The sequence below is a fragment of the Equus caballus genome, chromosome 4 (assembly GCF_041296265.1).
Source record: "Equus caballus isolate H_3958 breed thoroughbred chromosome 4, TB-T2T, whole genome shotgun sequence".
Taxonomy (NCBI): Eukaryota; Metazoa; Chordata; class Mammalia; order Perissodactyla; family Equidae; genus Equus; species Equus caballus.
Window position 1 is genome coordinate 36,004,054 of NC_091687.1, and position 17,040 is coordinate 36,021,093.

Below are 17,040 nucleotides of genomic sequence, written 5' to 3' on the forward strand. Positions count from 1 at the left end.
CTACCTATGTTGTTGAATTTGAAGTACGTTTCTTGTAATGAGCATATAGTTGGGTCACTTTTTTAAATCCACTCTGCCAATTTCTCTTTTAATTGGTATATTTAAACTGTTTGCATTTAAAGTAATTAATGGTATGTTAACAGTTAAGTCTCCCATTTTATTATTTGTTTTCTATTTGTTTCCTCTACTTCTCTTTTCTTGCCTTCTTGTGTTACTTGATCAAGTTTTAAGATTCAATCTTGATTTATTTATAGTGTTTCTGAATATATCTTTTGCTTGGGTTTCATAATAGTTGCTCTATAATATTCATATGTGACTTATAAAAGTCCACTGGTATCCAAATTTTACCACTTGGTTACCACTTTGGCTCAATCATCAAATATAATTTAGAAGTCTCCTGGAGAAAAGGATATGCCCCATTTCTGCTCTTTCTGCTGTTCCTTTTTCCTTCCTGATCCCCCAATATTCCTTTTATCATTTCCCTTCTGTTTGAAAAACTTCACTTAGCCAGTCTTTGACAGCAGGTGTGCTAGTGGAAAATTCTTTTAGTTTTCATTCATCTGAGAATGTTTTTATTTCCCCATCACTCCTGAACAAGTTTTACCAGATACAGTATACACAATTCTTTCCTTTGAGCACTCAAAAAGTATTATGCCACTTCCTCTTGGCCTTTATGGTTTCAGATGAGAAATCTGTTGCCATTCAAGTTGGTGTTTCCCTATAGTTAATGGGTTTCTCTCTAGCTGACTTCAAGATTTTTTTCTTTGTCTTGAAGTTTCCAATGGTTTAATTACGATGTGCTTTGGCATGGATTTCTTTGGGTTTATCCTTTTTGGGGTTAGCTCAGCTTCTCGGATCTGAAGTTTTGTCTTTCAACAAATATTCGAAGTTTTCAGCCATTGTTTTTTCCAATACTCCTTCAGCCCCACTGTCTTTCTCCTCTTCTTTTGGGACTTCAGTAGTAACAAATGTTGGATCTTTTGTTATTGTCCCACAGGTCTCTGAGGCTCTTTCCATTTTTTCTGTTTCAGAGGGGGTGAATTCTGTTGTGCTGTCTCCAGCTTCACTGATTCTATCCTATCATCTCCACTCAACGAAACTGAGCCCATCCATCATGACTTTTATTTCTGCTGTTTTATCTTTTGGTTCTCTAGTTTCATTTTATCCATTTTTTATACATTCTATTTCATGACTGATATTTTCTAGTTTTTCTTTTGTTTCTAGAGAAGCTGTAAATGATTAGTGAAGCATTTTTATGATGGCTGTATCAAAATCCATGTCAAATAATTCTTACATCTGATTTATCTGAGTGTTGGTATCAGTTAATTATTTTCTTCTCATTCACGTTGTGATTTTCTTGGTTCTTGGTATGACAAGTGACTTTTTATTGTATCCTGAACATTTTGTCTGTTATGTTAGGAGACTCTGGATCCTATTTAAATCTTTTGTTTTAGCAAGCAGTTACCTTGCTAGGGTTTAGCATGCAATTCTTGGCCTACTTTCCTGAGCTGTGGATCCAGCAGTGGTTTTATATTCAGAGACTGGGTGGTATCATTTTTGTCGGTGTGGTTTATTTGGAGCTGCTGGGGCACCTACTAGCCCCTGCTTCTGCTACCTGAGAGAGTGGAAGTGGTTTCTTAAGGTCAGACCACCACGTATTCTTTGACGGGGACAGGGTGTGGTGGTTTCCCCTACCTCTGCTCTCTATCCACCATAGTGTCTCTGAGAGAGAAAAGAGAGCTACCAGCCCACATGTCTAAAGAGGCTTCCTGGACCAGGTGGCTTGCTGTGACTGTTCTGCCTTCTTGCCCCAGTGTCTCAGGGTTGGGGAGGAGAGCCTCAGGTCACAGAGACAAAGAAACTTCCCAGACAAGGCCAGATTCCTTTTTTATATGGCTGACAACCAGAGAATTTAAGAAATTTGTTTGAAATCAGACCAAATATTTATGGTAGAGTGAGGATTAAAACTTAGGTCTCCAGCAATAAGCGTAGGGCTCCTTTTATTAAATAAACAGTATCTGAAGCAATGCATAATTAATTATTAAAAGATTAACTTACTGTCTGTTTTCCTAACTTAACTAGAATGAACGTCAGTACATTTTAAACAGTTTTTAAGGAAATACTGATATGAAGAGTTTGCCACCTAACTTGCTTAATATTCTAGTAAATAGAAAAATCAATTAACACACAAAGCTTTTGCCAAATATTTCAGCTGACTGATACAGAGATGCAATTTTACCACCAAGAACACCATTGAAACCCTGTGCTACTCTGAGCAACAAATTAACAGAATCCACAGAACTTCAGTTTCTTCCTCTGTAAAATGAGATAATAGCTATACTTCAGAAAACATATGTATTTGTCTGACATACTAGATGCTCAGTAAACGGTACTTATTGTTTGCAACAGCAAAACAATACCCATCCTATGGAGTAAAAGATCTAAAACTTCTTAGTACTTATATCCTGATTTATTTTGTGTTAGTCTTGGCTTTTGTTGGCCCTCCATTATTTTACATCCTTGCTCACATGAAAGTCTAATGTGATCTCTAAGTTCTCTAATTCTCTAGTGTGTTGCGCTGAACCCAACAGAAATTATATACTGATCTATCCACCACAACCCACTCTTACATCAAATCAGTTTAAAATGAACACCATGCCCAGCCTTAAAAAGGAAAATAAGTTTTTTAAGAGCATCTTGCACAGGTGGGGAGGGCCATCTGTATTGCCTTGCCTTTGTGATTGGGAGAGAGAATTGCACACTTAGGATTTACATGCATGTGGGACTGGAAAGTATTTTTTCAAATTTTTTTCTACTAGTGGATTTAAATATGTATAAACATAAAAACATTTACAACACTGACAAAACTACAAAATCAATTTACAAATTAAACAAAATCTTCAAAACCAAAAACTTTAAAACCAATAACGTTTGTTAACTGAACGGGTCACATGTGTTGTTCACTGAACTTGAATCTCTATTTACTGTGTGAATATGGAATTCTCTACTAGAGAACAAAACTGTTTAAGAGGAAACCATAACTTTTATATGAAGGGGAGAAATGAGAGCTACTTCTGTCTTTCTCATCTCTTCCCCAAATAACCACATGGCCCAGGACAGCATGGAATCCCACCCGGAGCAGGAATCAGTGAGGTTGCATCTGCTTATTCCCACTGATGTTGAACAGAAGATTTAAAACTAAGGATCAAATATAGAGTCAGGGTCATCATTTGGTAGAAACAGCCTTCCACTGTGTGGAGGTGGGGGTGGAGACAGTTTAAAATCTGGATTCGCAGGTTCTACCTACCTTTGCCCAGATGCCAGCTGACAGTCCAAGAACAGGACTGATGGCCAAAATCACAAGGGTTAGCTTCCAACCACGTGTAAATCCTACTATAAAACCGGTGAAAAACGTTGCCATCGACTGAAAGAACATTCCAATTTTGTCACCAATTCCTTCATTAATTTTGGAGACATCACTAAAAGAACAGATAGCGTTAGAAATAAATATCAGAATTGCAAACACAGAACATTTCTCCTGAATCCAGTTGTTTTTGGTTTGTTTGTTTTTGTCTGGGGTAAATTAGTTAACATCTAAGGCTCTTGCTGGGAAATATCCCCCGAAAGTATCACGTTGTTGCTCTACTTCAACAGCACACTCTCAGAGGATTTCTTGAGTCTGGCAAGTCCAATCCCTCATTCAGGGCTAGTCATGCAGGTCCCCTCACACCCTGCTAGAGTACTAGGAATAAAAAGATGCATAAGACATGGTTGCTGCTCAGAAGGAATTTAGTCTCACAATTACGTCTCTGTGATGCACTAACATGTCCTAATAGAGCTGATGACATCTCTTTCATTTTAATAAGAATTAGAACCACATCTGAGTTAAATATACAACTAGGTACTTACTCTGTGAGCCGTGTGTTAAGCTCCCCAACATCATGCATGTCAAACCAGCCTATCTCCTGTTGCATTATAGCATGAAAAAATTGTTTTCTAATTTTGTATATTTGTCTTCCAGCCGCCAGGCACCAGAATGAAACCTGAATGTAAGCAGCAACAAGGACACCAGCACCAATTCCACTGTAATAATAGGCATACCTGAAAAACAACAAGATTACTGCACATACTCTAATCAATGCCTCTTTCCCAAACAGACCACAGATTCTTACTTTTGAGTTATCTAGCTATCTTGCCATGCTTAACAAATAAGAACGAGTTGTAACAAGCAGAGGTGATCGTCAGCATCCAGCTATGTCTGCGCCATATAGTGTAGAATGGTTAAGAGTGTGGTTTCTGTTTCAGCTCAAATCCCAGCTCTTATCTGCTGGGTAATCTTGGGCAAGCTACTTAACCTTCTTAAGCCTCAGCTTTTTAATTGCTGAAATGGAGAAAAGAATCATAACGCAGTAGTGCATGTAATACACTTGGGTCAGTGCCTGGCACATAGTAAGCACCCAGAGAACACCGGTTATCGTGAAAGACTTGTGTGACACCTTGAAGTATCAGTGTCAGGTGAAACCTACGACTGTAGTCTTGTCTACCCGGAATATCTCAGTATCAACTGATGAGTCTTTGGGGTGGTTTCTGCACATTGGGGAATGGAAAGAAGTGACAGAACTTGCCAGAAAGTGGAACCAAGAGATAGGAATGGTTCTCTGGCCTAGTGGGCTATTAATCTGGTAGAACCTGGATGCCAAGAGACAATTGAAAATAAAAGGTATTTTCATATCGTCTGCCCAACTGGCCATCATCAGTTACCCTAAAACGCTTAGTGAATCAAAGAGTGGTCCTTCCAGTTTAAACTCTAACAATAAAAAACTAAAATCTTCTAAAACCAGACCCTTGATCACCTAGAAATGTTGAATTTGTTTCCTCACTTTGAGTCTTCACATTTAAGAAAGCAAACATCTCTTGAGTTTTACTAAGTAATTAATTTTTAAGTTAAAGACAAACATTCTAAAATAAAATATATCAATATTCTCTTTTTTAAAATTTACTACTTGTCATTTTCAAATAAAAATGTTTGTACAAACCATACAGAAGCTATAAAAACAGCTATGTAATAACCAGAAAATTGCTCATGTTACTGTTCACAACTCAGTGTTCAACTCAGCAAGAATCTTGGTGAACATTCTTCCCTGAGCTAGACCCTGTAATTTACAATGTATTTATCAGGGAAGATGTAATTAGAATACTAAATTTTAGTTAATAGATAGCTCAGTAATTAATCATTATCCAAGTGTTAATGATATATAAACAGATAGCTAAAAAGAAACCCCATTTAACAAGGAGAATTCATGCTTTGAGAATCAGTGAATGTTTTTTACTTTGTTTTTCAAAGATTGGCACCTGGGCTAACAACTGTTGCCTATCTTTTTTTTTTTTTTCCTGCTTTATCTCCCCAAACCCGCCCTGTACACAGCCGTATATCTTAGTTCCAGGTCCTTCTAGTTGTGGGATGTGGGACGCCACCTCAACGTGGCCTGACGAGCGGTGCCATGTCCGTGCCCAGGATCCGAACCCTGGGCCACCGCAGCGGAGTGCGCGAACTTAACCACTCGGCCACGGAGCCGGCCCCAGTGAATGTTTTTTAAACGATCAGTCAATGTTCATTCCAACAAAATATATTTATATTTAAGCATTTATAAGATGATCACAAGACATTCTGTTTTATTTTCCTTAATATTAAAAAAAAAAAAGCCTTTCCACAGGAATATTTGTAGGTACTTGCTTCTCATCTTTCAAAATACGATCAAGTGTCTCCATTGTCTTCAAATCTACCAGATCATTTACAGGATACGGTGGAATCATTATCTTCTGATTCACCAACTCATATCTTTGAACATCTTTTATAAGCTATTCTGGGGAGCAAACTTCAAGATATGTAAATCATTAACAAAAGCTTCCACAAGGTGAGTTAAGGTTATAGAATTTCTATATTTATTCTGAGGTGTTTGTTTCATTGTTTAGGACTACATGCTGTGTTTAAAAAAAAATCCTATTGACTGATCTCATTATTACATCGTGACTGAAAACATCCAGGAAGCAAACTAATAATTAAAAAGCCATTGCAAATAATGTGATTTTTAATTTAACTACATTTTAAAAGGTCACTTGGAACTCCTCTAATTCCCTGTACGTGATATTCTATCTTTCCAATGCACACGTAAGTCTAATCTAGTCGTAACCTTAACTTTAGCACATCACATGCAGCAAATTCTTTTCTTAAAAAGCAAAAGAATTCTACATTATATCCTCTTGGAAAACTAACAATGGTATTGTTCTCCTCAAAACTTTGAATCTTTATTATAATAATGCAAAATTTTAAACACTGCTACAATTGGATTAACACAGAAGAGTTGAACAATAGTAAGGAAAATGTCTAATTACTTGGTCATTTCCTCCTCCAGCTTCTCGAAAGGTGTAGGGCTGCCGTTACCTAGATTACCACAAAACAAACACATACCATTAGGTCTCTTTGTTCTCCATTAAAAATAAGCATATAAAAATGAATCAAACTTGTGTCACTTAACATTTACACAAAAATAGGCCAAACTGATTCAGGGTTTTTTAAATTATTTATTTATTTATTTATTTATTTATTTTGGTGAGGAAGATTGGCCATGAGCTAACATCTGTGCCAATCTTCCTCTATCGTCTACGTGGGATGCCGCCAGAGCACAGCTTGATGAGTGGTGTGTAGGTCCACACCTAGGATCCGAACCCACGTACCCTGGGGCCTCCGAAGCAGAGCACGTGAACTTAACCACTATGCCACCAGGCTGGCCCCTCATTCTTTTTTTTTTTTCTTTTTTTTGACTAAGATTAGCCCTGAGCTAACATCTGCTGCCAATCCTCCTCTTTTTTGCTGAGGAAGACTGGCCCTGGGCTAACATCCATGCCCATCTTCCTCTACTTTATATGTGGAACGCCTACCACAGCATGGCTTGCCAAGACGTGCCATGTCCGCACCCAGGATCTGAACTGGCAAACCCCAGGCCACCGAAGCACAATGTGCGCACTTAACCGTGGTGCTGCCGGCCCCCCTCATTCAGTTTTAATTGTGTGTAAGCATTATGGCATCCATTCAAATCCTTCACCACTGGCCACATGCAACCACATACACACTCAATTTAATGAAGCTTATTTGCAAGAAGAAACTCACACTTATTAAGAAGCAGTCTGTCAGTAGGAATATCAGCATCCTTGAATTAAAATATTTTCTGAACTATCACTCCAAGATGACATAGAGAAAAACCTTTTCTAGGGTCTCTGTCCTGATAAATAAACATCAGTGCATACTTGACACTAAAGCACCTAGTATTTAAAATCTAACACTGCATTTCTCCAGTTTTTATTTTTATTTAGAAATATAAAATATAAACAATAATGTAATAAACACCAGTGAGCTCATCATTCAGTAATAGCAAATGATGACATTTTTGGATGGGTACATTAAAATCTTAACACTCCCCCTCTCAACACACACACACACAATGACCGCCGTTCAATGTTTTGGCATGCATTTTTTCAGATTTTCTTTACTGTATGCATGTATACACATACACAAATATACATAAGGCTTATTTAAAAAATAGAATCACAGCCCACATTGAGTGGCCAAATTTCCATGTCATTGTGTATATATATACATATATGTGTATCTATTTTTCCAAAGTTGCATCTATTTCAGTTGTTTCCAATACTTCACTATTACAAGCAATGCTCCATTAAACATACCCATACACATATATATGAATATACGGTAAATATTTTTATAGGATAAATTATCATAATCAAGATTGCCAGATCATCAGGAAAGGCACACTTTAAATCTTGTAGTCACTTCAAAAGTTATGTTATAAGATGAGACAGCCTAGTTCAGATGAGTCTGATTTTGACAAGTGTGGGAAAGAAGAGGAAAAGTTTTTCTGACAAAAGGAAAAACAGGGATAGGCAAAAGTCCACGGCATGTTTGAACAATGAGTAAGCCACTTTGGCTGGAGTGTGGGGTGTGTTGTGGGGATGGGAGGAGGTGGATATGTGTCTGGAAAGTTAATCTGGGCCCTGCAGGTATGGTGTATAAAAATGAGTGGTCATTCAGCGGTGTTGAGCAGAAAAGGATATCATTAGATATATGGTCGAGGATGACTAGCTGCCAGCTAGAATAGGGAGAGACTGAGATACTTGAGCTACTACAATTATGTAAGGAAAGAGGGTCTAAATGAGAATAATAAAGAAGAAAGTACCACTAAGATTTAGGGAAGGAAAAGTTACAGGCCTTAGCAACTGATGGCACAGAAGTCGAGAGAGTGAAAACAAAAAACGATCAAGACCTCGAGTCAAAGCATCTGAAGAATGATGGTGCCCTGGTGGGAAATGAGAAGTCAGCAAAAAAAGCAGGTCTGGTCAGATGTGAGAAGATTATTAATTCCGTTTTGAAGGTTTTTATTCTGTGGTGCTTGGGACATTCAGTTGAAGATGTCCAGTTATCCAAGATGTCCAAGATACCACTATCTCCTCTTCAGGCTTCCAGAACCTCATTCTCCTCATTCTTCCACCACTCTGATCCCTCTCTTTCAGGTTGTGGCTCTAGAATTCTAGAGAGAGCTCAGGTCTGAAGACTTAGGAGTCATGTGCTAGAGGCCATAGCTAAATTTAGGGCAAAAAAAGAAAAAAGTCATTTCTCCTTACCTCTGAGGACAGGATGACAGGTAAGGAGAAAAGGGCGACCAAGCCGGAACCCTGGGGAAGACTCCATTTAGGGGTAACGCAGAAAGTAAGGGAGTAAGAAAGAGACGCAGAGACGTAGCAAAACATGTAGCGGAGAACCGTGACGGCTTCACCTTGTGTCAATGCGGGAGTAAATGAGTCCAGATAGACTGTTTTAACCACTTCTGAGATTGCTTCTGCTCCATATTTTCAAAGATAAACCAGGATACTAAATAGCTGCGTGACGATTATTCTCCAAATCAGTCTTGGAAGATCTCTCCTTAGGGATTTACTGTCTTATCTATTTAGCCAGGAACTGTTTCCAAATGGTATTAATTGTCACTAGTGTGGATCACTACCAAATCAAGACAAATTTTCAAGTTGAACTAAATCTCTGTTTTCTACTCACTGCTGCTATCAGTTTTCCCAATTCTAGAGATAAGGGACCAAGAGAATTTCAACAAACGCTCTTCGGCAACGGTAGCTTCTAGGTCTACCGTCATTTTTACACAGTTCAGACAGTAAAACCTTATGTTCAAGGTCAAAATTGACTCCTTCATGTTTATGCATACAACTATACATTACACACACACGTGTGTATATGTATGTATATATAGTTTCAGTCATCAGAAACCAACTCGAGCACCAAGTACCTTTTACTTGTGCCTCAGTAGTGTCAAAGTGTACCAGTCAGAATGAAAATGGAGCATGCAGGTCCTCTGACAGAGATCATCTCTACTGACCAAAGAACGAAATAAAGACGCTATGTTCTTTAGACTCCCTCTAATCAACTTTTCTTTTCCGCCAGCCAACTTTTATTAATTAAAACCTCTCTGTCCCAGATTTTTCCCTCCTCTCTGAGCTTCTGATAACATTCTTATCCTTAGGCATGCTTTCACAAAATCCAAACTTTCAAGCTGAAATGACCTTAGAGGTGATATAGTCCACTTGCTTGTGTGGATCTCAAAGGGCTACTGCCCAAACCCATAGTTATAAAGAAGAATATTTGAACAGTATCCAAAAGTTAACATTATTTTTCAGTGGGAGAAGCCAGAAACTCTCTGGGCTATATTACAGTATCAGGCAAATAATCAGTAAAGGAAAGCCAAACACTTAAGTGTAGCTTTTATTTTAATAAAATACTTGCTTAGACTCTTGCCCACCATCTCCTTTTCCAGCTTCCAGAACCTCATTCTCCTGGCTCTTCCACCACTCTGATTCCTCTCTTACAGGCTCATTCACTGGTTCCTTGTGCTCTCCCTCCTTCCTACATGCTGGTGTTTCCCAGAATTCCATGCACACTTCCAGGGTCACCTCAGCCACTCCTGCAGCTTCAGTGACTCCCATATCTGCACTCCCAAATCCTCTCCTTCCTCATGGTCAATGCTCTGGTTCAAGTCCACATCATCTCTTCCCTCTACTCTAACGAGAGCCTCCTAACTGATCTTTCTGTTCTAATCAGGGCTCCAGATTTTACCATTGGAAACAAAAATGCAATCATCTTGCTCCCATTAATAAACCTCAGTGACAGTCTACTGCATAAAAGACTAAGTCCAACATCCAAAATATGTCATATTAGTCTCTCTGCAATCCTGCCACAATATACATGACAGGATAACACTTTTGAAATGTCAACCAATGATTTTCCAGATATTTTCTTAACACACACCCTTCTCCTCATTCCAGTAGCCAGGGTACTGCAGTCACTGTCTGCACGGAGGAGTGCTGCAGCATAAAAGAAAACGGTGCCTAAGTTTCCTCTAGGCTTTTGTGTTCTTGAAGCCTTTGCCCTTGGCGATTGGAGGGGAAACTGAGCATGACAAAACATTTTGTTTAAATTTCACGAGACTACGCTCCACTCTTTTAGACTCAAAATATTTTCCACACACTGAGAGATGCACTAAAGAACTTATGACAGCTTTCTTCCTCCAAGCCTTTATTCATTCTCCTCTATCTGGAATGCCTTTTACACAATTTTTGTCCTGGAAAAGACTCTTCTTCCATGAGTGAGCTCAAATATGACCTTCTCTCAAATGGCTTACCCCAAGCAGAATGATGCAGCTTGTCACAGAATTCCACAGTAATTGATACACAATTCAATTTACTAAGTCAATGCTAGAATAGAAATATGATGCTTTGTATCTATCTCCTCCGCCCACTCCCACTGGTGTCAGCTCCTAGAGAACTAGACTATATCTTACATATCTTTGTATCCTCAGTGCACAGCCTCTCTATCTGCTGTAACCTAGCTTGTCCCAAAGACGTACAAGTGGTTTCACAGAGCCACCACACATGCAGACCCTTTACTGAAATAGTCCATCCAATCATTCTGTTTTGTATACAAGTGTCTCACATATCATAAGATTACAAAGAGATACAGTAGATCCCATCTTCCTACCCAAGCAAGACTTCAAAGAAACCTACAACTAAACAGTGCCCACCAAACTGCCTAAAGACTCCATATCATTTAAGAATCACATTACATTTCTATCTGACCCAAATACCTCAGAAGGTTAACTTATTTTACCTACTGAACACTTAAGAACAGCATAAATTTTAAAGTACATAGCATAAATACATTTGTGATTTCCTAACTGGTAAAATGAGATTATATCATAGTTAGTTTTCAAACCATTTTCCATAGAGCCTTCATGTTAGGCACTGTTCCAGACACTCGGGACACAACCTAGAACGAGAGAGTCATTTTTTCTAATCTCATTGGATTTCTGTGCAAGGATGAAATCCTGTCACTTTCAGGGCCCAAACCTCATGTGACATGGTACCACTGCTGAAATAGCTAAGATAGGTTTTCTCAGGAACTTCCTTTTTTCCCCTTATGCCTTTCTTCCCATTTGAGAAGCTGTAATAAACAAACCAATAAACTAACAAATTAATTTTAGAGTAATAAATCTTAATAAGTAAATAAAGCAGTGATGCTATACTGACTTTGGGTTGGGTTGGGAACAAAAGGTCTTTCTGAGTGAGAGCTGAATGATAAGAAGCCATTACAGAGACATAGATGCGGCAGTTTCTGCAGGGCCCCAAGCCAGGAAGGAGATGGGAGTGATCACAAAACAGAAAGAAGGTCAGTGTGGTAGGCTGTACTGAGGAGGTAATAAGCAATGAGACTGCTGGGGCAGGAGGAGGCCATGTAGGCCAATATAAGGAATGTGTATTTATTCCATGCTACAGAAAACCAATGGGAGAGATGTGACGAGACTTGTGTTTGGAAAAGCTCACTCTGACAGTGTGTGGAGAAGTGCACACAAGTGGGTAAGAATGGAAGCACAGAGAGCAGTTAGCGAGTTAGAGTTAGGGAGGCAAGAGATGAGATGAGGATGGCTCTGGGCCCAGGGTGCAATTGGGTATATATGCGGTGGGCTCTATGTGGAATGACCTCGACACTGCTGCCAGGAGGCAGGAGAACAGACAATCAGCAGAGACCCTGGCCTGGGCTCCCCTCCAACACTTTCAACCTAGGAAGCCTCCCTTTCGGCTGTTTTACCTGATGAGCTTCCACGTCAGATGTTATTTACACTCGGGCGGGGGGGTGGGGGGAGTAGGGGGGAGTGTTTCTAATTAAAGAAGAGTTAGTAAACCACTGACTTAAATGATCTACAAGGTCCGTTCTAGCTCAAGAACACTATGATTTCCAGTCTTCTGGTGCAGGAAGCTCTGTCAACCACCAGCAAGAGAAATCTGGACCTTTTGTTTCAATGATCAATCCCTCCGGCATTTCCCAGGCTAGAGCCTACAACTCAGTGTGGTTGGGTTTATTGCAGGTGACAGAAATGACTCCAGGAGCTACAATCTCCTCACCTGTGCTGCTTTCACATCTCTGGCCTGAGGAGCTGTACCTCTTGGCTGATCTGCCTGACATTCCAATAAGTAAATCTACAGAATGGTCTCTCAGGGAGAGAAAAGACCAAGTGAAAAATGCTGGCATTTGCTACAATTTTAGGCAGAGTTTGAAACTACTAGTAGAGTGGGAAAAAACACCAGACTAAAGGCAGGATTCCTGGCCCAGGAACTCAGCTCTGTCAACTAGCAAGCAATTCCATCGTGGCCACATTGTTTCAACTTCCTGGGCACCAGTTTCTACATCTATAAAATCGTGGGTTGGGGCCAGATAATTTCTAGGCTCTTTTTCACCTACAAAATTCTGAGTCAGTCTTGCATTTATTCATCCCATTTCTTAAGCACCTAGAATGCATCAAGTACTGTATATCTTTTTTTTTTTTTTTGCTATTTCTATAATATATTGTAGAGATACACTTTAACTAATCTACTTTTTGCCAACTATAGCATGCATAGGAACCAATGAATTCAGAGAGAACACTGAGAACTTCCTTTGGTGAATGGTATAAAAGCAAGCTGCCAATCCAAAGGTAGTACAACACCTCTTGGCAGGTCCCTTTGAATACCACGAAGGTGCGTAATAAATCCATAAGAATTTTACATTACTCAAACATACTATAACATCTTCTGGCCCAGCTCATTAAGTGCATTCACAAAACTAAAGTAATCCTGCCTCAGGGTAAACGTGTTCTGCAGGATCACAAAGAAGGGGTTCTCAGGACCCACAGACATGTATAAAAGGATCTATAAATACCCCAAATTGGTAGGAAGATTTATGTGCACGTTGCTGGGGAAAGGATACACAGCATTCATTAGAGACTTAAAGGTCCAAAACTTGAAGGGTCATTGTAAAATCTTCGTGGTGTCACTGTATTCTCAAGTGTATTCTTAAACAGGCATTTTCAACATTTCTACTACTTGAGCATCGCCAGGTTGTAAGTCTTTAGGTAGTTTAGTTTAAATCAATCTATCTTGGGGCCGGCCCAAGGGCACAGCAGTTAAGTTTACACGTTCTGCTTTGGCGGCCTCAGGTTCGCTGGTTCGGATCCCAGGTGCAGACGTGGCACCACTTGGCAAGCCATGCTGTGGCAGGCATGCCACATATAAAATAGAGGAAGATGGGCACGGATCTTAGCTCAGGGCCAGTCTTCCTCAGCAAAAAGAGAAGAGATGTTAGCTCAGGGCTGATCTTCCTCAAAAAAAAAATCAATCAATCTATCTATCTATCTAGGCTAAACCAAAGGCGACTTGGAAGCTCAGAGCTCTCAACCAGCCCCTCCTCAATCAAGTGTGAGAGTGTGTGTGTGAAACCCAGATTATTTCAGCAGTCCATTCACTTTCCCACTCTCTTGGAGGATTGTTTTAGATCTCCTTTCTTTACCAGCCAAATGTTTTGCTACTTCACTAAGAAAACTGCAGTAATCAGAAGAAAACTTTCACAAATTTTCTCCTCCTCATCTACCTAACTTTGGGCATTGGCACTCAAATACTCTCTCTTCCCACTTGTTCTTGTATATGAACTATCCAATAGACACACACACACACGCACACACACACACACACACACAAACTTCTCTAGGCCTCAGTTCTCCATTTTAGCATCTATTTACAAAAAGCCCAACTTGTAACAATGCCCAAAATTAAATTTCTGGTATGTACTGCCTAAACCTACTCTCCCTCCACCCCCCTCATTTCAGTTGATGGTAACTACATCCAGTTTATCCAGTTTCTCAGGCTAAAACTTTAGAATCATCCTGGACTCCTGTATGATTTTGAATCACCCATATCCAGTTTGTCAGAGAATCTCATAACTGATTACTACTTATCATTCAAGGTCCAGATTAGGTCCCTATACCTCCTCCTGAAACTTTCTGGCATATTTCTGACTTCATAGAGCTGTCTCTTTTTTACGTATCTCTGCCAGCACTTCCATTGTGCATTCTAATGCTTGTGAATACTATCTTCTCAAAATCTTGACAAATGTGAACTATAGCTTAGACCCCCTCTACCTCCCACAGCACTAAACACACTAGTCCACATTTAGTAAGGGCTCCACAAACATTACTCTAAGTGACTCATTTTTCCTCAAGCTTCCAATAAAATCAGTACCACAAACAATACTTACTTGGATAAGACTCGTTTCCTACATTTCCTACATTTGCAAAGCTATCCGTCATTTGTCCAAAAACCAGCATCATGAGGGGGAGTCCAGCTCCATGGATGATGGCAGCCGTAGTCCCCAGCAACATATACAACTTATCAAGCCAATTTGAATAGCGAAACTAAAAAGAAAGAAAATGTAGAGAACAGGAACAATTAGCACAGTGTCATGGATGGTTTGCTCCACGTTCCAAATATATCCTCAGACTACTACTGCTACCACGCTGGCCCAAGCTTAACTACTGCAATAGCCTAATTAGAAATGGGCATTTGGGGGCTGGCCCCACGGCCGAGTGGTTGAGTTCATGCGCTCCGCTGCAGGAGGCCAGGTGTTTCGTTGGTTTGAATCCTGGGTGTGGACATGGCACTGCTCATCGGACCACGCTGGGGTGGCATCCCACATGCTACAACTAGAGGGACCCACAATGAAGAATATACAACTGTGTACCGGGGGGCTTTGAGGAGAAAAAGGAAAAAAATAAAATCTTTAAAAAAAAAAAAAAAGAAATGGGCATTTGATTCTTCTATTGAGTTCTGACCTACTTTTTCATATTGGACTCAGTCTGTCCTCTCTTCTTACATATGAGGATTGATGAGAAGTTTGGAACATTCTGAGAAATTGTAAAAGTCTTTAATGGTACAATAATAGAAATATAGTATTTGTTGCTCTGATTTCCAAGAAGAGAAGCTACCTTTCATCTCAAAACTTTTTAATCAAGAAAGATCTTGATTGCCAAAGACCCCTCTATGGACACAACTGAGGAAACATGTTTTATTGTTTTAAGAAAGTGGCTTGGGTCAAAGGTGTGCTGTATAATGGCATTAGCACAAATGTAAAATGATTTTAATGTAATTAGGCCTCAACAGTGAGAAGGAAGAGAAAAGGAATGAGCTAGATGTATGCTTCCCAAAGAATAGATTTTCTAAGATAGAATGTGGCCATAATGACTGACCAGTACAGGTTTGCATAATCTCTTTAAGTGGGGACAAGTCACAAGGAGGAAAGAAACAATTCTTTGGACCCAAAAAGTGATAAGAAGAGGACGCAGTAAGAGGAATGGGCTCAGGCTCTGTGACAGGCCCATTTGGGAAGCAATTAATACTTCCCCTGTATAATTCAAGGAACTAGTTAAGGACCAAAAGATAAACCAAATGAAAGAAAAAAACAGAAACAGGATGAAGTCAGCTGTGGTGGTTTGTGGATAAACCGAGGCACATGGTTGTCATGTGGATTCACCATGTCTGTACTCAGCAAGTTTGTAATCTGGAGGAAACTAGGTAGGAAGTCATAGGTCTAGGCAGGGAGGTGGTCTAGTGGCTAAGATCTGGCGCTCTCACTGCCTTGGCCTAGGTTCATTTCCCGGGCAGGAAACCACAACATCTGTCTGTCTTACTGTGGCAGCTGCGTGTTGCTGTGATGCTGAAAGCTATGCCACGGGTATTTCAAATCCAGAAGGGTCACCTGTGGTAGACACGTTTCAGTAGAGCTTCCAGACTAAGACAGACTACGAAGAAGGACCTGGCCACCCATTTCTGAATAAATGGTCACAAAAACCCTGTGACTAGCAGCAGAGCATGTCTGATACAGCACCAAAAGGTGAGAGGATGGAGAAAAAGACCAGACAGAGCTGCACTCCACTATACACAGGGTGGCTAGGAGCCGGAATGGACTCGATGGCACTAACAACTAGGCAGGGAATATAAAACAAAACAAAGATCAAGATCAGGTAACAAAACAAAACAAAGATCAAGATCAGGCAACATAAAAGACACAGCAGCAGAAAATAAGATTTTAGAACTTACGTATGCTTCACAAAGAAACAGAAATCAATCCTAAAGTTAGCTAAGAAGAGACTGACAGTAGCAATAAGTGGGAACAAGTATTGAATCGACAAGTGGAGATATAAAGAACAGAATAATTCTCAGCAGTAGTGAATGGCAGTCCATAAAGCAGGAAAGAAAAAGTGAAGCTGAACTATAAAATTAGCGAAAACAGAAGTCTGATATAAGAAGAATATCTAATATACTCTTAGATATTTGCATTTAAAATTTTTCTAGCTCTTAAAAATGTAATTGAGTGAGCTTAAGTTTGGGCTAATGACATACACTTTCCATAATCTAAAAACATCATTCTCTTTATAAATTAAGACTTTTAAGGGGGAGAATATGTTTCTGGCAATTTTTTTTCATGTTTCATTGAAACACAAGCTAAATTTTTCCACTCTTTACTTTGTCTTAACTAGGCATTCATCCACCTCCTAAAAAAAAACACAAATAAGGAGGGGCCAGCCGCATGGCATAGTACTT

General features: G+C 39.6%; 1 protein-coding gene across 1 annotated transcript in view; it reads right to left on the reverse strand.

The window, feature by feature from the left end:
- The window catches only part of ABCB1 (ATP binding cassette subfamily B member 1), a 197,270-nt gene that overhangs the window by 56,864 nt on the left and 123,366 nt on the right, over positions 1-17,040 (reverse strand). The window contains exons 5-8 of the mRNA XM_014739171.3: positions 14,699-14,855; positions 6,394-6,442; positions 3,910-4,101; positions 3,308-3,479 (exon numbers count right to left, since the gene is read on the reverse strand). Of these exons, the coding sequence (XP_014594657.2) occupies positions 3,308-3,479; positions 3,910-4,101; positions 6,394-6,442; positions 14,699-14,855 (570 nt within the window). The remainder of the gene's footprint in view (positions 1-3,307; positions 3,480-3,909; positions 4,102-6,393; positions 6,443-14,698; positions 14,856-17,040) is intronic.